At 45.3% G+C, this 24,279-nt stretch overlaps 1 protein-coding gene across 3 annotated transcripts in view; it reads left to right on the forward strand.

Annotated features, from left to right (window-relative positions):
* The window catches only part of LOC120601168 (solute carrier family 23 member 1-like), a 34,301-nt gene that overhangs the window by 5,988 nt on the left and 4,034 nt on the right, over positions 1–24,279 (forward strand). For 2 of the 3 annotated variants that reach the window (XM_039860864.1, XM_039860862.1), the window contains exons 2-8: positions 499–645; positions 3,301–3,458; positions 13,456–13,615; positions 20,666–20,847; positions 21,779–21,896; positions 22,983–23,139; positions 24,001–24,254. In XM_039860864.1, the coding sequence (XP_039716798.1) occupies positions 499–645; positions 3,301–3,458; positions 13,456–13,615; positions 20,666–20,847; positions 21,779–21,896; positions 22,983–23,139; positions 24,001–24,254 (1,176 nt within the window). The remainder of the gene's footprint in view (positions 1–498; positions 646–3,300; positions 3,459–13,455; positions 13,616–20,665; positions 20,848–21,778; positions 21,897–22,982; positions 23,140–24,000; positions 24,255–24,279) is intronic. The other variant, XM_039860863.1, reaches the window with a different exon arrangement.

Here is a 24,279-nt window from a genome sequence, read left to right on the forward strand (position 1 = left end):
AGAAAGTCAGGCACAATCAATGCATTCTAGGAACTCACAGTCCAGCAGAAGAGAGAGATAAGGACACTGTCTATTATAACAAACATGCTGTAATGAGGGCTTTGGCAGGTGTCAACACAGGGTATGGGGGCAATGACACAATTCTGGGACCAGGATCCCTATTTACCCGACTGTCTGGGAGCAAAACGTGCCCATTTTCTGACTTTGGAGTTGGCGCCCATCCCCTCCTGCACACAGGTGTGTCTCTGCCAGGGTGTCGGGCCAGGTATCCACTCCCCTTGCATGGCCCCAGACTTTACACAGAGGCCCTGCCGCAGAGGTATAATATAGAAAACCATTAGTCTTTTGAGTCTGGATCTAGAAATCCCAAGCCAGCCAACAGTTATTTCTGTCCCATTGCCTCTTGCTTCTGGAAGATCGTCCATCTGTATGGTTGAAATTAGGAAGTTCACTTGATTCTCCTTGAGATGCCCAGATGTGTTCTTCTCTTGCTCCCAGCAGAGGGGTGATGGTGTGCTCGGCTCTCACAGTGACGGCCAAAGCAGGAAGAAGGATGGCCAGCGCAGGAGTCCCAGCAGCAGCCACCTGGCCTACGGCGTTCTGGACATCCCTCCGTGGTATATCTGCATCTTCTTGGGGATCCAGGTAATGCCACCCAGCAAGCACTGGGTCCAAAGAGACTGCCTCGAAAGCCACATTAACACACACCCAGGTCAAATCACTCAAGGTCCACAACCTCGGTTGTGGATATTCTTGTCATCTGTGTAATTGAATGCTCCTCTGGCTCTCTTTCTGTCCAGGAGTTTGGGGGTCAGGGAAGGAGTTAGGGAGGATTCTCTCTCATTGATAGGTCACATTAAGGACACCAACTGGACCATAGTTTGTTTTTTAAGATACCGATTTTAACTTATTTGATAGCCAATAACTAAAAAGCTTGGGAAATTTGAGGAAATAGGCATTCTTGAACACTTCTGTTGGAATATTATTTGTCACAACATTTCCAGATGACAATTTGGTGATTTCTATCAACATGTAAAACACATATGCCTTTTAACTTAGTCCCCAGTGCTTAAGAATTTTTCTGAGGATATGTCGGCAAGACTTGTTAAGGTAAATATGAAGATGTTCTTGTAACATTATCAGTAATAAGAAAATCAAAATCGCACAACACACAAACAAACAAACCCCTAGAAACAGTTAAAATATCCATCATAGGGAACTGGTTAAATAAATCGTGGCACAATCTAACAAATGACTTTTTATGCAGCTGCTAAAAAGAGAAATATATATTTACCCTGCAGTTAGGAAATATTCTCCAAGATATATTAAGTGAAAAAAAAAAAAACCCAAAGTAAATAACTGTGTATACTGTGATATTTTTTGTGTGTGTTAAAAACACACACAAAAAAGAGATAGAACGATAGAAATAAGTGTATGTAGTAATTTTGTATATCTTAAAGAATTCATAAAAAAAATAAAGGCATTTAACCTTCAGAAGAGGAACTAGGAAAGGTAGAGTTGCTTTTGACTTTCACTTTTTTGTGTGTGACTTTTTACAGCATGAATTTTCTAATCTCATAGATGTGTTTTTTCTAATTTTACAAACTGTTCCATGTGGGATATCACGGAGGAGATAGATACACTTTTTTGTTTGCTGCTGCTTTGTGCTTTTCTATAAAATGAGAAGAACAAATGTAATGCTATTTTAAAAATATTATGAGCCAGTGAAATGGATAATGAAGACATTTTATTATGAAAGGATGTTGAATTTTGTTGAATGCTTTTTCTGCATTTATTAACATGATCATATGATTTTTTATCTTTCACCCGATTAATGTGGTATATCGCTTATTGATTTGCATATGTCACACCGTCCTCATGTCTCAGAGATAAATCCCACATGATCATGCTGTAAATCCTTTTAACGTGCTGTTGAATCCAGCTTGCTAAGATTTTGTTGAGAATTTTTGCATCTATATTCATCAGGGATACGGGTCTGTAGTTTTCTTTCCTTGATGTCAGGGTTATACCAGTCTCGTAAAATGAGTTTGGGCATCTTCCCTCCCCTTTGATTGTTTTAGAAGAGTTTCTGAAAGATTGGCGTTAATTCTTTAAATGTTTGGTTGAATTCACCAGTGAATCCGTCTGGTCCTGGGCTTTTCTTTGTTGGGAGGTTTTTGATAACTGTTTCTATCTCCTCGCTTGTTCTTGGTCTGTTCAAATTTCCTGTTTTTTCATGATTCGATCTTGGTAAGTTGTGTGTCACTAGGGATTTATTCATTTTTTTCTAGGTTATCCAAATTGTAGTGTCTTATGGTATTTTGTATTTCTGTTGTATCAGTTGTAATGGCTCCTCTTTCATTTCTGACTTTGTTTATTTGGGTCCTCTCTTTTTTCCCTTAGTCTAAGGGTTTGTTTGTCTTTTCAAAAATCCAGCTCTTAGTTTTGTTGATCTTTTCTATTTTTTTCTGGCCTCTCTTTCATTAATTTTGCTCTGATCTTTGTTATTTCCTTTCTTCTGCTAACTTTGGGCTTAGCTTGTTCTTCTTTTTCTAGTTCCCTGAGGTGTAAAGTTAGGTTGTTTATTTGAGATCTTTCTTTTTTTCTTAATGTAGCGTATGTTGCTATAAAATTCCCTCTTAGAAATGCTTTGGCTGCATCACATGAGTTTGGTATATTGTATTTCATTCCACTTTCATTCGTCTCAAGATACATTTTTGATTTCTTCTTTGACTCATTGGTTGTTTAGAAGTGTGTTGCTTAATTTCTACAAATTTGTGAATTTTCCTCCTGTTATTATTAATTTCTAGTTTTATACCATTGTGATTGGAAAAAAATCTGGTGTGATTTGAATCTTCTTAAATTTACTATAGCCGTTTTGTGACTCAACATATGATCTGTCCCAGAGAATGTGCTCAGGCCTTCCTGATCGATGGTCTTGTCACCTTGTGCCTTATTTTAATAATATCTCTCTCCTTGTTCTTGTTCTTAAAGCCCCCTCCTTGGTCTCTGTTATGTCCTCCTGTGCTGTGTTCCTGCCTTTGTTTCTTACCCAGGATACCAGTTCCCAGCACTGGAGTCCTGCCCTTGAACCCCAGACCCTCTGGCTGGGTCATTGCTTCTTGCTGCCAGGCCTTCCTAGCTCCCACTACTTGCCTGGATCTGAGCCTGTCACTCATACCCAGGCTCCTCTGAGACCAGAGGCCGAGCTCCCGCCTCTGCCAATGGGAATGGGGATGAGGACGGAGCAGGTAGTCACAGCACCTACAAGCCTGTCTACTCGCTCTTCTCTGCCTACAGCACTTCCTCACGGCCCTGGGGGGGCTCGTGGCAGTGCCACTCATCCTGGCCAAGGACCTGTGTCTGCAGCATGACCCCCTGACCCAGAGCTACCTCATCAGCACCATTTTCTTCGTCTCTGGCATCTGCACCCTCCTGCAAGTGTTATTAGGAGTCAGGTAGGTAAAACTTCTCCCTGTGGATTCTGACTTTTACCTGCCAGGGCATCAGCAAGTTTTGCTTGGCTCGTAGCCAGGAAGGTGTTTAGGAAGCTGATATGACACGACAGAGGGAGCACAGGACTGGGAGTCAGATCCTGGTTCATGTCCCAGTTCTACCACGTACTGTCTATATTAGCTAGGATTCTTGATTAAAGTAGCACGAATCCAGATTAGCTTGGGCAAAAATTTGTTCTTTTAACTTATCAGATCAGGCCACGAGAAAGGCAGGCTGCATCAGGCATCAGGAACATGTTTAAGGGGGAACTCAAATGCTGCTGGAACTTTCTCTTCGTCTCTTGTCTCTACTCAAGCCTGCCCTTTGCATTTGTGAGACCCAGGGCGAGAGTATAAATGGAAACCCACACAGTTTATATTTGAATACTGGAGAGTTATAAGCCAAGTTTACAAACTCCTAAATAAAATATGGAAAGCCAAGTTTGAATTTAGAGTTCTCTGACTCCTTCAAGTCCTGCTTTGGAACCTGGCAGCACTGGGCCAGCCAGCTTCCGGCCTGCGGCCCTGCCCCTTCTCTCCCACCTCAGGCTCTGGATCATAAATGGTCTCACACGCATGCATCTGGGCACTCCACCCTGCACCTGCAAGCTCCACCCACACATCCCCCCTCCACACGCACACCAGCTTCCCCAAACAGCTGTCCCGTGACCGTCTCTCAGCCCTCGGGGCGTGCACACTCGCATCATGGTCTGCCTTCAGCAGGACAGACCCGGGGAAGAGGTTCAGGCAGTGTCCAGAATAGGCTCAGGGCCATTTGGGCAGAGCATCCTTGGGCCTCAGAGGAGGGAGGTGCACGGCTTGCGGTGGACATATCCCCTCAGCCTGGCAGACGCCTCTGCAGAGAGACCAGAGTGGGGCCCTTCAGTGCATCGGGCTAAGCGCAGGGGGCTCCCCTTCCCCAGGCTGAGGGCAGGGCTGTGTGCTCACTCCGCTACCAATGCCTGTGCCTCATTCTGGCAGACAAGCTTCCTGCACGGGCTGCAGGCCGGGCTGCTGGCAGTCCTCACATCTGCCCCTAAAGCAAGCAAGTGCTGCCCTGGCTGGCCTCACATTTTAAAATTCCAGGGAAGAGCTCCGATCGGCACAGCTTAAGCCAAATGCCCAGCCCTGGACCGAAGAGGGCAACCAATATGGCAACTCCCATTCAGGAAGTTTTCCCGGCGAAGCAGGGAAGACGAGTTCTGTTCTGAGTAAATAAGACGACAGAATTCACTGAACTGTATCTGTGGTTTGGAACCTGTCCAAAAAGGCAGTTGATGATGCTATGTACCCTTCTCCCAATCAGATGGTACGATAACAGCAATCCCCTTTTTTAAACCATCAAGTCCCTTACATTTGTAGGAAGGCTGCTAGACTCATTGTGAGTAAATTAGAGTCTTGTTGCTCTTGAGCTGGCCCCGGGCAAAATTGTGAGGAAGCCTGGCAAGCGCGTCTTCGGAGCCTTCCTCCTCCTCATTTCCACGCATCCTCTCCTCCCGTTCTTCTCTTCGTTCTTCGTTCTTCGACCAGCCCCTGCTCCACCTGAACCCCAGGTGGCTCCCTGGGGTCGTCATCTTCTCAGGAAATTCCTCCCTGTGGGCCCTCAGGACCTTCCCAAGTCACCTCCCTCCCCCCAAAACCTGTGACTCCTGTATCTTCCCCCTTTAATACCGATTTAGCCCCTAGTTCAAGGACAGATCCGGATTTCGCTCAGCCTGCAGAGTAGACAGATTTTGGTATCCTCGTAAAGGAAAAGAACACAAAAGTATGAATACAAAATCATGTCACGAGAAAGAGAATCTTTACTGAGATTTAAAAAAAAAATCACAAGTTACAAATTTTTTAAAAGGAGCTAAATGCCACAAATGCCACAGATTCCCAAACATGGCCTGATATTTTTTATTTGACTTTCTCTCCGTTTCCTGTATTTTCCTACCCCAACACACAAATTCTGTGTTTATATGCTCTTTGATCACCTTCTCATTTTATAGAAAGAAGGAAAGGTAATTCAGTCATTCTTCTAGCATGGGCTGGTGAAGGTTGTTATTACTGCAAGTTGGAATGAATTTCTAGCCTTCACGCACACATTGTAGTACTGCTATCGATTCGTGGCCTATAAACACAGGAATTCTGATAAATGGCACGTGATTCCTAGGAAAAAATTTTAAGTGCATGACACATTTATAATTGTATTTTTTTTTTTTTGCGTTATTAATTATATTCCTGAAAGGAGAAAAATTCCCATTTTGCTTCCACATAAAGGAGAACCAAATTTTCTCTGGCAATTTTGCATATCTGAGGGTTATCAAGTTTTCCACAGACTTGCTTCTGGCTTCACACCTTTCAAATCTTGTTTCTCACCCACCAATCACAAATGTCAAGTGCCAGGTGCTATAGGACACAGTTAGATCTTAATGTGACCTCTGGTCTTGCAGCTTCACACTGTGATGTAGAGCAGCCTGGCAAAGTGGGCGGTAGAATTATTGCTGGAAACCATGAGTACACCAAGACGGCTAGCAATAAATTGACTATACATGGGTAGTTTAGTGGTCTCGAACCATATGAATATATCCCATTTCATTCAAACTAAACTTATCCTGACTCAATTTCCCCTTAACCAGATCCTGAAAGCGCTCGTGGCCTTTCAAGCACCATCTGATGTGAAGTTTAGAGTTAGGGAGATGGGCATGGAAAGAGACGGTAGCCAGTGTGACCGAAACCTTCTACTTCTGCTGATGTTACAAAGGCACATGGCTAGTGAACACACTTGGACTTTAGGAGCTGTGCCAATGGGGGCTTTTCATTGTAAGTTTGCTTATGACCTGACCTGTAACAGGCCTGAGCTCTGCCTTGGGGTTGCAGAGGAAAACGGAAAACATTTTCCACAATGTGCTTCTGCCTGAGCCATCTTCAGAGAAAATGACTCGGTGGGGGAAAAGTAATATCTGTTTATTCTTTATCAATTATCTGAATCAAGCCACGCGAGTGTAGACTGATATGGGTTCAGTCACTTGTTTCCAAGACAGGCTGACTGCATCCAAAGGAGAATACTCACTTTTACTGTGGTTTTTTTTTTCCTTTTATCTTTTTTCTTTTTTTTTTTTGCCTAAATCAAACATAGACACTTTCCAAAAACGCTTTCTTTGCAAATCATTTCCAGGAAATACAACAATTCTTTCATTACCGCCTTCTCTGTGGAGGAATGGGAGACTAGTGCCTACATCCTTGCCAGGTTATCTCCCTTCGTCCCTCTTCCTGCTTCTGACACCACCTCTGTGAGCCCAGGTTTCTTCCAAACCCCTACCAAGGACTCAGACAGGTACAGGGTTTGGTCTGGTCTGTCCCTCAGGCCCCTAACATCGAGGACCGCCCCCCTCCCCATCCAGGATTGGCCCCAGGAAGGTAAGATGCTGCAGTGGCATTAGAGAGGCCTCGCAGCAACTGTCTGGCCACCCAGGAGCCCCCGACCCCTGCCCTGGCCCCATGAGAGTCACAAACACAAAGTTCCTCCGGATGGGGAAGTTCTTTCCCTTAAACCTGAGATGGAAAAGCTTCGAGCTTGGAAACTGGACAACTGAACCGTGGTCCTGGCTTCTGTGCCGTGGGAACTTGGATAGGTCCTTTACCCTCTCTAAGGCTCAGTTTTCTCATCTATAAAATGAAAAGGTTGGACTATACAGTTTCTAAAAGTCCTTTCTCTCTCTACTATTGTGGGCACCTATGATGTTGACAGAGAAGATCATGAAGGGTCGTATCTCAACTGGAGAATCAGTGGCTAAAGTGCCTGTGGGTTTAGCCTTCTAGTATGTGCTTTGAGAAATACAAACTAATCAGGAGTTTAGGGTTCAAAGAACTCACGCCCTAACTAAACACACAAAGAAAGAGGAAACTAAAATTAGGAAATAAAATCATGCTAATGTCATTACACTGAGGTGAAGAGTGGGGGATAAACTTGAGTTTGGTTCCACCCAAGGAAATGGGCTTCCTTCTCAGAGGCTAAGCAGTTAGTCTCTAAGACATTATAGATTGCAAAATCTAACTGATAGCTTATGAGTTAAAGTCCAAGTAGATTTGATTATTGGTTATCTGCTAACCAGTATTTCGTAATGTACTTTTCTGAATATCGCTGGCATTGCAAAAAGACTTCAGAAGGTCTTTGTAATTAAAACCACATTAAATCATCAAAAAGGAACAACAGGCAATCACTGCTGTTCTTGATAGAAGAGGTAATGAGCACGGTGCCCGGTGTGGGGCCAGCAGCTGTGATGAGTTAGGGCACCAGTTAGGGGTGTCAGTTGCATCCCGCAAAGTCCTTCCACACTTAGGTGCTCACTTCTGAAATTCATGTAAGGACACACATTGTCATTCATTTCAAAATGAGTTATTAACTTTAAAAGGCAATCACTAGAGGAAATCAAATATTGACTGTCTGTAATTCTAGGTTTTCACTCCATCTCTGGAATTATTTATGAATTTATCTGGTAATCTCTTTTTCTGGAGTGGTACCAGATGACATGTCTTCCTTCCCATTTTCCCGGGAATATCTCAAGTGTAGAGCAAGTACTTCTGCCACAAAGTGCATTCAGATGTCTTGTGCTTGCATGTGGTTTGGCCAGAGTCAGCCCTGGCCTTGGTCGTGTCCATCTGCTGATTTCCCTGCAGCTGAGCCCTGCCCTGCCCTGCCCTGCCCTCCCCTAGATCTGCGTCAGAAAGACCAGACCCACCATAAAGGAGTCTGCAGCCTTCCCGCTTCTGCTGCCATGTTGACTGCCAAGCCACCGAATGCTCCACTGGGGCTCTGGGCGGAGCAGCAATAGTGGTGGCTGTTGGGGCGGAAGAGTAGCTTGGTGATCAGTCACGTCAGAGGAGGGACAGGGGTCGATGTGTCCCCAGGAGAGGGCAGGTGCTTCTGCGTCTCCTAAGTCTAATTTGAATAGTTACCTACAGGGAAGGTATGCGATGATGGGCTTTCCCGCAATTTAGCAGGTCCTTATCTGCTCTGTGTAGGGAGCTCAGTAAAAAGGGGAACAAAGTGCTCTTTGTCTAACAGGGAAGTACGGTTGACCCTCGGGCAAGGCCTGCCTCTCCTTTCCATCCCTGACAATATTTGCCTTTGTGGTCAGAATCCTCACGTTTCTGTGAAGAGGAACTGTTTTTTCACTTTTCCAAAGCCTTGAGAATTAGATAATGCAGGTAAAGTGCTTAGCTCAGTGTCTGATTTAAAAAAATGTGTCTTTCGCAACAAGAAAGGGATTATACTACACACATAGTTTTGCACCGTCTCTCCCTTTTTGAATAATTAAAAAAAATTAATTGTGGTAAAAAGCATCCCTCTCCGCCCCCCTCTTTAAAAACATACACAATGCGTATGTTTTGTAATAGTTTTATGTTTCAATACGCATTCTTCTGCAGTAGCACTTTTTTCAAAAAATGATCACTTAGTATGCCGTCCTCTAGAATACATAATTATGTTCTAGTTTATTTCACCATTTCCTAGTAAATGACGTCTACGTCGTTTTGAGTTTTTCACGATAGTAATAGTGACCAGTGACCAGTGCCGCTGGAACTTCCCACCCGCATCGGCCTCCGCAAGGCAGGGTCTCCTTGCCTCCCCTGAAACACTCTCGAAATAACAATATGAAAACACCTCGCAGTTTTAAAAATACCGTATACACTTCGCTGTTACACTCCTCCCCCCCCCCCCCCGGGGACACATTTCTATGACTTTGCCAACCCCTAGCACCAATCTTATCAGGCTTTTTAAGATCCATTCCTGAGACCGCAGATTTTGACACTTTACCTCTTCTTAGAAAACGCGCACGTCATCGTAGAAATGGCGGGGAGTTTTCTCCTCTTCAGATTTGAGCAGACAGATGAGGCGGTGAAGGGCGGAGGGAGAAGTAAGATGGACGGGGAGAGTCTAGCCATGTTTTTTCTACGAGGTGTTGTGAGTGTGGCAATGGAGATTTGTACCCAGATCCCAATCTATCTGTGCCCAGACCGGCTCTTTCTGTAATGGCTCCTGAGGCTGGGTGTGGGCGAGGTGGGGCGGGGAGGAGATGGGAGGAGTGAAAAATGAACCTGGAGCATCTGAGTACAGAGCGGCAGGCACTTAGGCACCGTAACATATTCGTAAGTCCCCTTCAATGCTGTTAGGAACAAGGTGAAGTGTAAATTATTTGCTAAAGTTAATACATAACATGTCAGGACTTGTGTGACGTGATGAGAGCACTTCTTTTAAATCAAATCTAACAGAAACAAAAATGAGAGAGAGCGGGTGGGGGGATCTGGAATAGATCCAACAGCGACGCTAGAAGGATAAGCTTCAAAACGATTTACTAATCCAGTAAAAACAACTCCATCCCAATGGACACATGTTGTCAGATCCCATGAAGAGAGGCACGCATCAGACCTTGACCCCTCAATGTTAACATGAGCGCCTACAATCGACGCATACTGCAGGTCAGGCTATGCTCCCCGCAGGGCTGAGTCAAAGGCACGGAGCAAGGGGGCACTGATGCAGCCCAAGCACATGGTTTCCAACCACACGAAAGAAAACGAGGCACAGAGAAAACAAATCTTAGAGAAACAACTTTCAAGAAATGAGAATTTCGAAAGACAGTAAAAAACAAACAAAAAAAAAAACAAAAAAAGTAGGGGGTGCACTATCACATCTGTTATTTAGAAGAAACATCAAAGAAAACGTCCCGATGTGAGCTGCCTTCGCAGGAGGTGCCACACACTTCAGAGGGAATAATAATGAAAATCACCCTTATTAATTGAGCTCCTCTATGCTCTGGGCAATGGGCTAAGCATTTACGTGTGTTTTATCTTCAGAGCTACAATTTGGGGAGAGTACCGTTATCTTTATGTTATCAAAGCGGACACAGAGGCTTGCAGAAGTTGGACAACATACCTAGGTCACACAATGACAATGTAGAGACAGATTCAAACTTGCCTTGGGTCTATACCATATTCTTAATTAGTGTCACAGGGCAGCGATGTTGAGTGAGGAGACCCAAACACGCATCCTGGTTAACTCTATGACCTTGGGGCCAGATTTCCTATGTATGAAATGACAAAGCCAGGCTGAATAAGTTTCAAAGGGCTCTTCTAGCTCTAAAATGTTCGATTTTTCAAATTGTTATTTTCTGTAGTTTACAAGAGAGACATTTAAGTCACAAGGCACATATAGAACAATAGTGAACCAAATTCAAGGGCAAATTTTAAAAAATAGGGTATACCATCATGGTAGCAAATGAAATTAACTATGACATTAAAAAGAGCATTGAGATACAAATAACATCAAGGTCCCCATAGAAGGTAAGAGATACATAGAACAACGAAAGCCTAACAATGATACTGAATGCCCACATTCCATACAAGTGCCAGGAAAGAGCATAGAAGAAAAACTAGCAGAAATGAAAAATTTTATGGATCTATCTATCTATCTATCATCCATCTACCATCTAGCTATTGTCTATCAATCAATCAATCAATCGACCAATCAAAAGGGTACTGACAAGAAATTAGAATGCCTAACAAAATGGGGTGAAGGTGGGGAAAAAATGGAAAATGGAGTTGGAAGGTCTGAGTATAGAATAATGACAGAAGAATTTATTGCTGCAATGTATGAACATAAAGATGAGGCATGCTAATACACCGAAACAAATAAATGGAAAAAATTCATCTTGAACATAAAAGGTATTTAGAAATTACAAAAAGGCAGGAAGTGCATATATCACAATATCCCAAATACAAGTAATCATCTTAAAATAACATAACATAAACAGAATTAGAAAAGCGTTCAACTACTTGAAAATTTCAAAATATTCCCTTAAAAAATGTCTGAATTGGAGATGAATTTCTGCATACAATTAGAGAAAACATTTTTAATAACTGAAAATAAAGCTCACAATCATAAGAATTGTTATAAATATATTTTGACAGTATCCAAACTCTATGTAATGAGTAGGCAATTTATAGACAAGGGAAAACAGACCTAAAATCACACAAATGCGTCTACATCTTTCATGGCTTAATGAAATGCAAATTAGCATTTGTTAAGGTTTCACGCACGACTACGAAACTTTAAAAAAAAAGGAAAACGATAAAATCCAATGTTGGCCGGTTTTTTGTTTTTTTTTTGTTTTGTTTTGTTTTTTTGTGGCACCAGACTCAGCAATGGAGGAATAGAAATGGAAAAGAATGCCTTGCCCTCACGGAACTCGGTAAAACATACAGACGCGGCTAAGGCATTGGTGGCAAGCCAGCATGGCGGCGCGTTTGTAAGCGTAGTTATAAGGTGTTTATAGTGATCTGGAGAGTAAGGCAGTGTCTACAGTTACTTTGTTAGTAGCAGAGCCAGCGGGGAAATATGTAACTAGACTATAAGTGGGGGTTTTGTCTCACTCACTGTGGTGTCCCCAGTTCCCTGGCACCTAGTGTCTGCCACCTAACGGGTCCTCAATAAACATTTGTTGCATGAATGAAATGTGTATATGGAATTACAGCAGAAGAAAAAAAAATTAAAATACAGGCCCTGTATTATGTGCTCTTTGGTTATACTCATATACAAAAATTTATATATATATTTATATATATATAAATATATATATTTAAATATATATATAAATATTTATATATATATATAAATATTTATATATATTTATATATAAATAAATATATATTTATATATATATTTATTTTGAAAGCTCAAAAGGGATTTTGCAATGATATAAATGCAGCATGTTTTCCTTTTCCGTCAAGATACTTAGACTCACAGTTTTTAAATTAAAAAATATTATTCACGCATATCCTTACCACCACCCACACGTTCCTGCCTTGTGTGTTTGCAATGTATTCCATTCCGTTTGGGGGCTTTATGGGTCTAGATTTATGAATCTAGATCAGTCGTCCTCAGCCCTGCCTGCACGTTAGAATCACCTGGAGCTTTGACACTTCCCGTGCCTGGTGCCTCCTAGACAAGCTCACTGACGCGCCTGGGGCGGGGAGTGGGGATGTCCAGGCGTCGCCGATTCCAGCGCTCGGCCAGGACATGACATCCACTTAGGCAGCAAAATTCTTCTATAAACTTTCATATGTTTTCATCTATAAAATGTGCCCAGGCGTTCTCAAGAATAACCTTAAGATGTCTTTTTGAAATCTCAAGTTCAGAAACGCCCTTCTGGTATTGTTAAGAAAAAGTATCTGAACTGAGTGTGCCATAGTGACAGATGCAACCAAGATGCCGGGGTCCCTCTGTTCCGCTCCCCACCTCCAAATTTCAATGTTCAGGGCAGGCAGAGTAGGTTAGGCTTGATAGCCTCTGACTTTCCAGAAAGAGGATTGTTGGAGGCTGACGTACCAGGCTGTGTTCACCTGGGAGGGAGGGCAAGTCAGGTGGGCAGTACCAGAAGTTCTCATGGAGTGAGAGGAAGGGCCTGGCTGGGGCGCACGTCCTGATAATTGACCTGTAACCTGTTCTGTCTGGGATGGCAGTTCATTTTTGAAGACGCAGGGGAATTCGGCAACCTAGATTCTAGGCTGTGCATCTCTTGTTGGTGGGAGGACGTCACATGTGTGAGCTGTGCTTCAGTCCTGGGGAAGATCCAGTAGGACAGGGGTAGACAGTAGCACCCACTGGGCGTGTTTGCTGAGCCCTGCGCTGTCTCCAAATCGTTTCCCAGTGTCTGACTCTCTCCTCCTGGGCTTGCATCTCTGAGAGGGTTAGGTCTGCTTGTCTTTCCCCTCCCCACCTCTCCTACCCGCCCAAAGTTTGGCAGGGTTCATGGGTCTGACTTGGGCTTGGCAGGAAGTCCATGTATACTAAGGAGAGCAGGGGTCATATGTTGCCTCTTACCTGGAGTAGGACCTGGGATCAAAAGGCTCCTGGTTGGGGCCAGTGACAGACCAGTGCTAAAGGATCACGTGGGTAACTGCATCCATTCCCCTCCTCCAGGTTGCCCATTCTTCAGGGAGGGACATTTGCTTTTGTGGCACCCTCCCTGGCCATGCTCTCTCTTCCCACCTGGAAGTGCCCCGAGTGGACATTCGATGCCAGCCAGGTGAATACCAGCTCTCCTGAATTCATCGAGGAATGGCAGAAGAGGATCCGAGAGGTAATGGTGCATGGGTTGGGGTGGGTGGGTGGGTGTGTGGAGTGGACCGGGTACTCAACAGGAGCTGCTGTGTTGGTTCATTTGTTCAACGTTCATTGTTCAATTTACCACTAGTCAAGATCCTGGGCATTAAGATACTGCTGTAGATAAGACAGACAAGAACCCTGCACTCTTGGAGCTAATAATCTATGGATGTGCAGGGCAGGGTAAGAGAGAGACAAATGTATTCCAGTAAGTAAGTAGAAAAGGGAAATATCACAGAGTTATAAGTGCAATGAAGAAAATAAAGCAGGATGATGAGCAAGAGAGGGATTGGGGCAGCCAGGGTGGAAAAGGAGGAGGGGAAAGTTAGGTTTACCTGGAAACATATATTTCAAGGAAGAAGAGCGGAAGCGTCCTGGGAGACAGAGAGGGCAACAGGTAGTAATGCTCATCTTATATTGTCATCAAATGTCATTGTTGAATACCTGCCAGATGCCAAGTGTTAAGTGCTGGGGCTGCAAAGAGGGGAGAGGCACATCGCAGCGATGACGATGACGATGACGATGATGATGATGATGATGATGGTGATGATGGCCGATGGTGGAGGATCATGATGATGATGATGCAGGATGATGATGGTATGATGATGGTGATGATGATGATGGTGATGATGCAGATGATGATGATGATGGCAGATGATGAGATGGTGGTGATGATGGTGAGGATGGTGATGATGGTGATGATGATGATGGTGATGATCATGGATGGTGATGATGATGGCAGGTTGATGATGCAGGATGATGATGATGTAAGGATGATGGTGATGATGATGGATGTAGTGATGATGATGGTGACATGATGATGATGGTGGATGATGTTGGATGATGATGGTGATGATGATGATGGTGTTGATGATGGCGATGATGGTGGTGATGATGATGATAGTAGCAGCAGATCACAGTTACTGAGCACTTAGAGTTTTCCAGATGTTTTGCTACTAGTTTTTAATGGACTCACAAGCACCATATTGACATATATCCATAGTCGGCTCAGATTAATGGGAAAACCAATGTGCAGGACCAGGCCTGGCTCAGCCAACCATTCTGTTAATGGGTACCGTTTACTTAGTCTGTCCACTTTGGACAGTTGTGCCCTGTGCTCATCTACTGTGAAATCCGACCATTGCTTGATTCAGTTGTATCACCCAGGAAAAGGAACTGGGGGCCTTAAAGCCGCTGACTGAAGTTCGGCCAGGTTCCAGACTGGCTGATCTAAATGATAGATAAGGGAGTCGGCATGCTCACGGTTCCTGGCAGAGAGTTCAGCCTCACCCTCGGGAACAGTAGACTTGATAACTTCCGGACCCCAACGTTCTCACCTGGTGTGAGGGGTGAGGGGCAGGGGTGGCTTGTGGGCGGGGTACCATGAGAGAGTAGAGCTCACCTGAGATCTCTGAGAAGCCCAAGGATCGCCCTCCCAGCTGACCTTAAACACCCAGGCCTGGAGCTAGGCCAGGGACCACCTCCTCCAGAGCAGAGGCAGGATTACACAAGCACCACGTGAGGACAGGTTTCTAGTAACGGGTAGTTCATTCAGGCTTGCATATAACCCTGACTCACTGCCTTCAGCACCGCCTCCCCCAGGATCACTAGAACTGGGCCAAAGACATTCCTGAACTCAGCGCTGGGACCTGGAGCCGAGTTCATTCCCTAGATAGCCCTCAGAACCACGCTAACAAGCCTTAGACCAGCCAAGGTCCATCCTGCAACCCACCCCGATCCATGTCCAGTATCTTCATGGCCTCGTGGCTGTGACAACGGTCATATCCACTATTTGCAAAACAAAGGAAGAGGGAAGTCAGAGGAGGAGACACAGCACACGATTCCTATTCTTACCCGAATTTGACCAATGAGAAGGAATAAAATCGACAAGACACTTCAATGCATACTACTACTACCATACGTTGGATCCTATTGCTCTAGGTTTATCTTTTCTCCCCTATGAACTCATAATTAGTCCACGACCCATTTTTTAAATTATTTAAAAAAATTTTTGTCAATTACAGTTGGCATACAATATTATATTAGTTTCAGGTGTACGACACAGTGACTAGACCTTTTTATAACTTACTAAGCGATCGCCCCGGTACATCTAGTACCCATCTGACACTATACACAATTATTACAATACTACTCACTATATTCCCCATGCTGTACTCTACATCCCCACGACTGTTTTGTAACTAACAATTTGTACCTCTTAAACCCCTCTCCCTTCACTCATCTCCCGCCCCCACCGCTCCCCCAATCTGGCAAACTATCAAAAATGCTCTCAAAATTTGCGAGCTTGTTTCTCTTTTGTTTGTTCATTTATCCTGTTCTCTAGATTCCACATATAAGTGAAATCATACAATGTTATATTAGTTTCAGGTGTACGACACAGTGACTAGACCTTTTTATAAGAGAAAGACATTTGTCTTTCTCTGAGTCCGCGACCCATTTTAATCTTACACAAAAGTTCAAGCAACAGAACGTGTCCTAATGTGCCAGCCACGTTCACGATGCTCGCTCCTCATGGTCCATCCAGTACAGCCCAGTACATGCTGCGTCCAGTTTTACTAGATGCCTTCAGTTTAGTAGAAACAATTCTGATGCCAGTGTCCCTCATCTCAGACTGAAGATTTATCTGAAATACTGCTAAGAAATCGTTTTCTTATTTTCGATTTGTTTTAAATATAAAGGGCAAAAGGGGCATCAATTGAGACAGTAATTTGTTTGGTGGCTCTAGTTCTTCCTGCAGCCATCTTTCTTTTTCCCCACTGTGATCTCTTCTTAGCCCCGTCCCTGGCTCCTATGGAAAGAGGGGGTTTTGAGTCCTCCTCTGTTCTCCTTCAGAGAGCAGACGGCAAAAGTAATGTTGTTAAACCTTCGTGTGTGCCCTTGTCCATGGTACTTTCAAATGATTTAATAAATATATTGTCACTGGGTCCTCTCCATTGGATGGAATGTATCCTGAACACACCAGACGTTCCAGTCTGGCCCATAAATAGCACCAGAATTCCAATAAGTCCAATTAAGTTGGTTTCTATTTCTCCCATCTTAGGGAACACGGTCAAATCCCTAATCCCGAGAAAAGAGGATTTCTTTACCCCGCTTCTTTTCTCAGCCTGGTTAGCTTGATGTTACGCTGTCCTACCCTGGAAAGCCCGCGCTCTGTGCCTTTGTCACCCGCATCTGGTTGCTTCAAGCACACGTTCTCATTTTCCAATAATTTCACTGCTTTTGCCAAGTGATGCGAAATATGAAAAGATCACTTGATATTGTGTTTCTTGGTCCACTCCTGTCGTGTTCATGCTACGAAAAGTGATTCTTGAGCTGTATGATATATAAGTTGATATTTGTTGTGAGCAGGCAATTTGGGTTGCCGATCTTCCTACAGTAGTCTGGGCCGGGGCTTCAGCTGCAGAATAGGCAAAGCTCAAACCAGAAACACCGTCAATACCAGTTTTTAACAATATTAAAACCTCCCATGCTCTGTGAAGGGTCCAGCATAGGCAACCTCCCAGCTCTATAATGGGCCATATACCCTCATATTCTCCCACTGGAGGCCCTTGTGCTCATTGCCATTGGCCATCTGGGCCATTCCGGTGATGTAAGTGACTTCAGGTGGACATGGGGATTATATTGTTTGTGCGCCCATGTGTGCATGCCTTGTGGCCCAAGGTGTCATCTCATGGGCCCTAGTGACCACATTGGAGGTTTGGGTTCCATTCACTAACAGTCCAATTCCAAATGGTGCCCAGCACCAGGCTGGTGAGTAACAGCCCTTCACGTGGAGGGCAGTTTGAGCAGCTGCCGCAGCCTCACAGCAGCCCCGTGGTGGGGCCGAAGCACCTGGCTTCCGACAGTGTCAGCTGTCACGCAGCGTGGACTCCATCGCTGACCCTTCTCATATACCTCGGGGAACGGTGTGCTTGTAAGGGCACAGCAGATCCATCTGAGCTTTATCTCGTGCATTTCTGCCAGAACCTTCTGCTGTTCTCAGTCCCTTTGAAAAGCAGCCTTTTCACACATGCTCGGGCTGACAGTCCAAAAGAGCTCCCAGGTGTGGTGTTCTCCAATAATCGCATCGAGCCCTTATGTCCCCTTTTCATGTCAGGGCAGACCCTGAGTTAACAGAGCTTTTTCATCTTTAAAGAACAGTTTCATGTAGTTCCAGACCGAGATACTCCTAAAAATTTCACTCGTCAAGCTGGCGGGCCCTGGATTTTTGCCAGGTTGATTGGCCGATGTCAGAATGCCGCGTGTGGCATCACCTTCCCGAGTCAGTATGCCTTTCTTCAACGAAGCCTAGCTAGACGAGGGCATCAATAGAATGACTCACAGAACACATGTAATTTGTGGGGCTTCACTGGTTTGTTTGTTTTTCATTTTGTGTATGTGTTTGTTGTTGTTGTTGTTGTTGTTTGCTGATTTTTGTTCTTCCCTGGGGAACCTACACTTGACTTTGGCAAATCCAAATTAAAACTAAGCAAAGAAGAAACAGAGTTTCCTCACCCTGCTCTGCTAGGGGCGGGATTTCCCTTCCACTCAGACCTACCGAGGACTGTAATTCCTTGTGTAAGACTCTCTTGTCTATCTAAGACTATCCAAGAAGAAAGATATGACAAATCTATTTGTCTCTTTTCCTACCTAAGCCCTTCTGCTGCTCAAATCCTTCCTGTGTTCTAATGACGCGTCTGCCTCCGACACCGCAAATGGCACAAAGCTTTACCACATTCAGGAGCAGTTACCTTGTGTTTTGAGGACCCTGGGTAGGAGTTATGGGAAATAATCTCCCTAGGGCTTGAGCAGTGTTAGCAGTGAGAGAGGATGTTTAGGGAGATGGGTCACGCTGTGCCTGCATTGAGCATGGGATCCCGAGTGACAGAGACACCCACGTGCTCTTCAATACATTTACCGTTTATTTTTGTGTTTGTGATATATGAAGTCCTCTAAAGCAGGAGTCAGCAAACTGATTCTTGGACCAAATCTAGCCTGTGACCTGTTTTTTTTTGTTTTTTTGTTTTTTAACTGCTCACAAACTAAGAATGTTTTTTACATTTTAAAAGGTTGTTTAAAAACAGAATAGGTAACGGAAACCTCATATGGCCCACAAAACTCGAAATATTTAATATCTGGCCTTTTCCAGAAAATGTTTGCCAGCCTCTGCTCCAAAAGACAGGGCTGAGGATAGGGGTTCCTTTTGCCCATAGCTAACATAGCAAACACCACTATTCTCCATCCCCTGCTCCCCGCTCGTCCCCTACCCCTGCCCCCACTGCCCCACATGGCCTCCAAGCGTCCAAGGCAGTGAGCCCAAACCGAGTCTTGTCTGTGGTATTTTAGCTCCATCTGCTGGTCCAATGTTTTTCACCAGTGCTGTAAACAAGACAAAGTTTATAGGTTTCAACCTCCTTTTATTAATTGATCGATTGATTGGTTTTATTCTCCAAGCCAGCCTCCTAGAATTTAAGGTAGATTCTCTATGTTATCTGAGTTATATTTATCCATACACATCTTGAGGCTTGAAATAAATGATGGTCAGCAGACCAACTGTATATCCAAATATTAGCCACAAATAAAAGCGATGTGACTGTGGGAACCATAGCGATGTCACCACTTCCTGGGAAATGAGAAGCAATGGAGAGGTAGACGTGAATGACGATGCTAGTTTAAGGAAATGGTGGTAGCAGAAAAAGTAGAAAACAGTGGGAAGAGATGGCAAGTTCAGTTTTTCACACATTAGACCAATTTCAACGTCACCTTCTAGTATCATGGTAGTTTTTATTTATGGACTTATGTTTATATATAAGGGAAATGAATGACAGCAATAACACAGGATGGGTAGGAGAACTTAGGATTAATTTGTTATTATAAGGTATTCGCACTCCCTGTGAAGTAGCACAGTGTTATTTGAAGGTGGACTTGGATTAGCTCTCCATATATATAGCGAATTCCAGGGCAACCACTCAAAAACAGTAAAAAAAAAAAAGCTGAGAAAGGAGAGAAAATGGAATCATATAAAATGCTCAATTAAAACCACAAAAGGCAAAAAAAATAAAAAATAAAAAGAAAGAAAAAGAGCGGAAGACAAAAAATAGAAACAAAGAACAAGGGCAATAAATAGAAAACAGTAATGAACATGGTAGATACTAACCCAGCTCTACCCACAATCATCTTGAATGTCAGTGGTCTTCAAAGCACTAGTTAAAAGACAGAGGTTGTCAGAGCAGATCAAAAACAAGGCCCAACTCTATGTTGTCTGCAGGAAACCCACTTTAAATATAAAGACGCAGATAGACTGAAAGTAAATGGATGGAGAAAAATAGACCATGCGAACACTAAACCAAAAGACAGCGGGGTTGGCAAACTACAGCCTGTGAGCCAAATTGGGCCTGTTGCGTGTTGTCGTATAGCTCACGAGCTAAAAAATGGTCTAATATTTTACATGGCTGAAGAAATGAAGAATATTTCATGACATGTCAAAATTATGTGAAATTCAAATTTCAGTGCCTATAAATGAAGTTTTATTGGAACACAGCTAGGCTCATTTGTTCACATACTGTCTGGAAAAGTTTCAACAGAGCCCATATGGCCTGCAAAGCCTAAAATACCCACTCTCTGGTCCTTTACAGGAAAGAAAAAAAAAAAAGCCAACGCCTGCCAAAGAAAGTAGGAAAACAGAGGAAAAAAAGCAAAAAGATGTTTAGTACACTACTGAGTGATGCTAGTCGTAAGAGTCATCATCATCATCACTATGATCGATAAATACTTCTGAAGGCTACTTCATGAAAAGTATCCTATTTAGTGAAAATGTCTAACAGGGAGTCCAGCACGAGAGAGAGGAGAGAGATCAGAGTTCCTCTTCCTTCAGTTTCTTTGGGGTCCAGCTTTGCCTCTGAATGTACCAGAATGAACAGACTTGGAAGTGGCTTGGGCTGGGCCCGTGATGGTGGCCTGGGCTGGGCTGAGGGTCGCAGTCCTGCTGCAGGCTCTGAGATGCCTGGGCTGTACTCTTCTTCTTCAGTTGCAGGGAGCCATCATGGTCGCTTCCTGTGTCCAGATGCTAGTGGGCTTCTCCGGCATCATTGGCTTTCTCATGCGCTTCATTGGTCCCTTGACCATTGCTCCGACCATCTCCCTGGTGGCCCTGCCTCTCTTCGATTCTGCGGGCAGTAATGCCGGGTCCCACTGGGGGATCGCTGCCATGTAAGTCTTCTCTGGGGAAGGAGTACCATCTGAGTTCTCTCTGGTGGAAGATTACCCTGTAAGAATAATAAGAGTCTTGGATATTAGCCAAGTCTGTGGCTTATAAAATACTTTGATGGACACCACCAGAGCTTGAAAAGTGGTGAAATTGCTACTTCTAAGTTATTATTACTACTATTTATTACATCATCAGTACTCACAGGCCATGAGTTAATCACAGGCAGTTCGTGTAATCATGCTTAGTGTAGGGGTCACAATAAGTCGATAGTACCAGTCCCCTTCCCGCTAGGTTTTCATTGAGCAAACTTTTGTAAACCTCTGGCAGCCAGGAAGGATGCAGACATGGCCCCAGCTCTCAGGTCTCTTACGGTGAAGAGAGAGAAGACTTGCATCCAACTACCTATGACACCAGGAGACAGTGATGAGAGTTAGAATGTCATGCATGTTCAGGAGATGAGTGATGAGAGCCAGCTGGGGGTGGGGGAGGGGGAGGAAGGCTTCTGGAAAAAGAAGAGGCCTTAAGCATTTAAACAGAGCTTTGAAGGGACTTGGGGATGGACACTGTCATTCACACTCCCCCTTGTGGTCTGACCACAAGGACCTGCAGAACAACCCGGGAGAGAAGATGGGCTCAGACTCTGTCCTCATTGGCTCCAGTTGCTGGATCTGTCCAGGTGCCACCCTCCGCGGCATGACAGCTTCCGTCCCCACTATGCCTCTTCAGCCACCAGCAGCTTCTGAAAAGGAACAGTGCTCCTCTTCAGAGATGGCAGAGTGCCATGCTGCGGGGCGGGGCCTAGACAGGGGCCCTCCCTACATGGCCACTGCTCCCAGTCCCAGAGACAGGGGGTCGGCTTAGCTCCCTGGACCCTTGCTCCGGACAAGCCCCACCTCGCCAAGTCAGGTGTGGTTTTGTTTGTTTCTGTTCCAGGACCATCTTTCTCATTGTACTGTTTTCTCAGTACATGAAAAACATCGCCCTTCCTGTGCCGGTTTGTGGACGAGAGAAGCGTCACACCGCTAAGTTCTACCTGTTTCAGATCTTCCCCGTAAGAAGCGCTCCCCACCCTCTTCCATTCTTAGTTGGCTCACCTGGAGAGTAAGGGGCAGCCTCTTGCTCTCCTAGATGTGCCCCCGCCGCCCCCAATCAAGTGCTGCCCCGTCAGCTGTGGCCTCCCGTCCTTGACTTTCTTAATCCACCGCGGTCTGTGGGAATGCTCCCTGACTGTTCGCGTAAGGCCATTCCTCAATGCTTCTCTCCTAGGAATAGAGAACCCCGCCCTAGGTCACTGCTCTGGGCACCCACCAGTGTGGGACAGCCTTCTCATGATCCCTGGGCCATCCTCATAGCAAGATACTGGGAGACATAGCCAGATCCACTACTAATTATATAAAGCTAAGGGGTCAAGATGCTTAGATCAGGTGCTTTTTCAGTGGCTTATGGGTAATTCAAATACATCGTGACGATGATGGTACCTCTTCTTTCAGAGCCTTCTCTGTTGAATTTGTATCACGCTGTCAAGAGTGCGTAGCTATCAATCATACAAATACGTTTTCAGGTCTAACTTAACTGTGAACTACATTTCACATTGTAAAAAGATACGAAACGACCTCATTTACTCTCCAACGACCCTGGAGGCCGGCGGTTTTAAAATTCAGTACGCATACGAATCACTTGAGGACATAGCTAAAAATACAGATTTTTGGGATTGGGCCACCGGAGGTTAAAAATCATAGATCTGAGGATGCTGCTTTAAGAAATTCTACTCCTGGCTCTACAAAGCAGTGATTGCAATTCCACTGTACGGATAAGCAAACTGAGGCTCAGAATTTTATCCAAGGACATGTGACCTGCGAACAGTGGCAGGGGAGACAAACTAATAAATGCCCACTTTACTAGATATCCTGCCTCTATTTGCTATAAGATCTCCCCATAGTGTATTTTCTACATTCCTTTAATGTGCTTGTTTAATTATCCACCACACACCAGATTCCTGTTGTCACTGGAAGGGCCATTTACCAACACTTCCTCATCTCGAAGAGGTTTCCAGAACTCTCCTCCACTCATCCCCTCTGGGAGGGCTTGGCCGGGGCTGGGCGGACTGGCCCGGTCTGAAGAGTGCTCCCTCTGTCAGGTGCTGCTGGCGCTCTGCATCTCATGGCTCCTCTGCTTCGTGCTCACAACCACCAACACCTTCCCCTCGGCCCCCACAGCCTATGGGTACCTGGCCCGCACCGATACCAAAGGCAGTGTCCTGAGCCAGGCCCCGTGGTTTCGCTTCCCTTACCCAGGTAATGAGAAGATGCAGACCCTTCAGGCCGGGGACACGTTTTTCTCAGGACTGCCCATGGGGCTGGAGGTGGGCTCCTCCTCCAAGGAATCTGGCAACAAGGGACGGGCCCTAGGGAATCCATATCAGACCCCAGAGAGAAGGAGACCCCTGGATCATCCTATGGACCCTTTGTGTGTGTGTGCTGGGGGTGGGGGGCGGTGCTAGGCTAGAGGTTCCCATTCCCAGACCTACCTCGGAGCTGGCCTACACCCCTCAGCACCCGTTCACGTTGCTTAGAGCCCATGAGTGTAAAAGTGGGGAAAGGACAGAGGGGTCCCAACCTTCTAGCCAGAACTTTGGGTCTCCTCCTGGGTTTGGAGGGTCCCACGCAAGGGAGACCTGAGACTGACTGAATGAGAACATTTCTGGGGAGACGAGTTCAAGGCCACCCTTTAGGCCATTTCTAGTCTCCTTTCCCCACAGTGCTTGGCTGGGGGTGTATAAATAACCAGGTTCCAGGGAGGGCTGGCCTGGCCTCATGGACCTTGGAGCCGAGACCTCCCTGAGCAAGAATCTCGGTTTCCAAAAGCTTGGAGGCCTTCCTGAGAAGACACCGCATTGCTGGCTCCTTTTGTGCACAGCGACCTCAAGGTCAGGGTGTCTGGCCCACCCTCGGGGGGCGGGGGTGGTAGGGCAGGCGTCTGAGCCAAACCCTCCGAACAGTTGTAGGGGCAAAGACATGCTGTCCGTTCTCTAAAGCCTTCTGGAGACACCCCCCTCCCCCCCGCCACCGCCCCGCACCACCACCACAAAGATGTTATTTGGGGTTCAGCAGCCTGTTGTCCCCTGGATTAATAGCCCCTCTGCATTGCATTTTCAGGACAGTGGGGCCTCCCCACCGTCAGTCTGGCTGGGGTGTTCGGGATCATCGCCGGGGTGATCTCCTCCATGGTGGAGTCAGTGGGTGATTACTACGCCTGCGCCCGGCTGGTGGGGGCCCCGCCCCCTCCGAAGCATGCCATCAACCGCGGCATCGGCATTGAGGGCCTGGGTTGCCTGCTGGCGGGGGCCTGGGGGACAGGGAACGGCACCACCTCCTACAGCGAGAATGTCGGGGCCCTGGGTATCACCAGGGTAAGTAAGATTGCCGATGGTGGCC

The sequence above is a fragment of the Pteropus medius genome, unplaced genomic scaffold, assembly GCF_902729225.1.
Source record: "Pteropus medius unplaced genomic scaffold, Ma_sr-lr_union100, whole genome shotgun sequence".
Taxonomy (NCBI): domain Eukaryota; kingdom Metazoa; phylum Chordata; class Mammalia; order Chiroptera; family Pteropodidae; genus Pteropus; species Pteropus medius.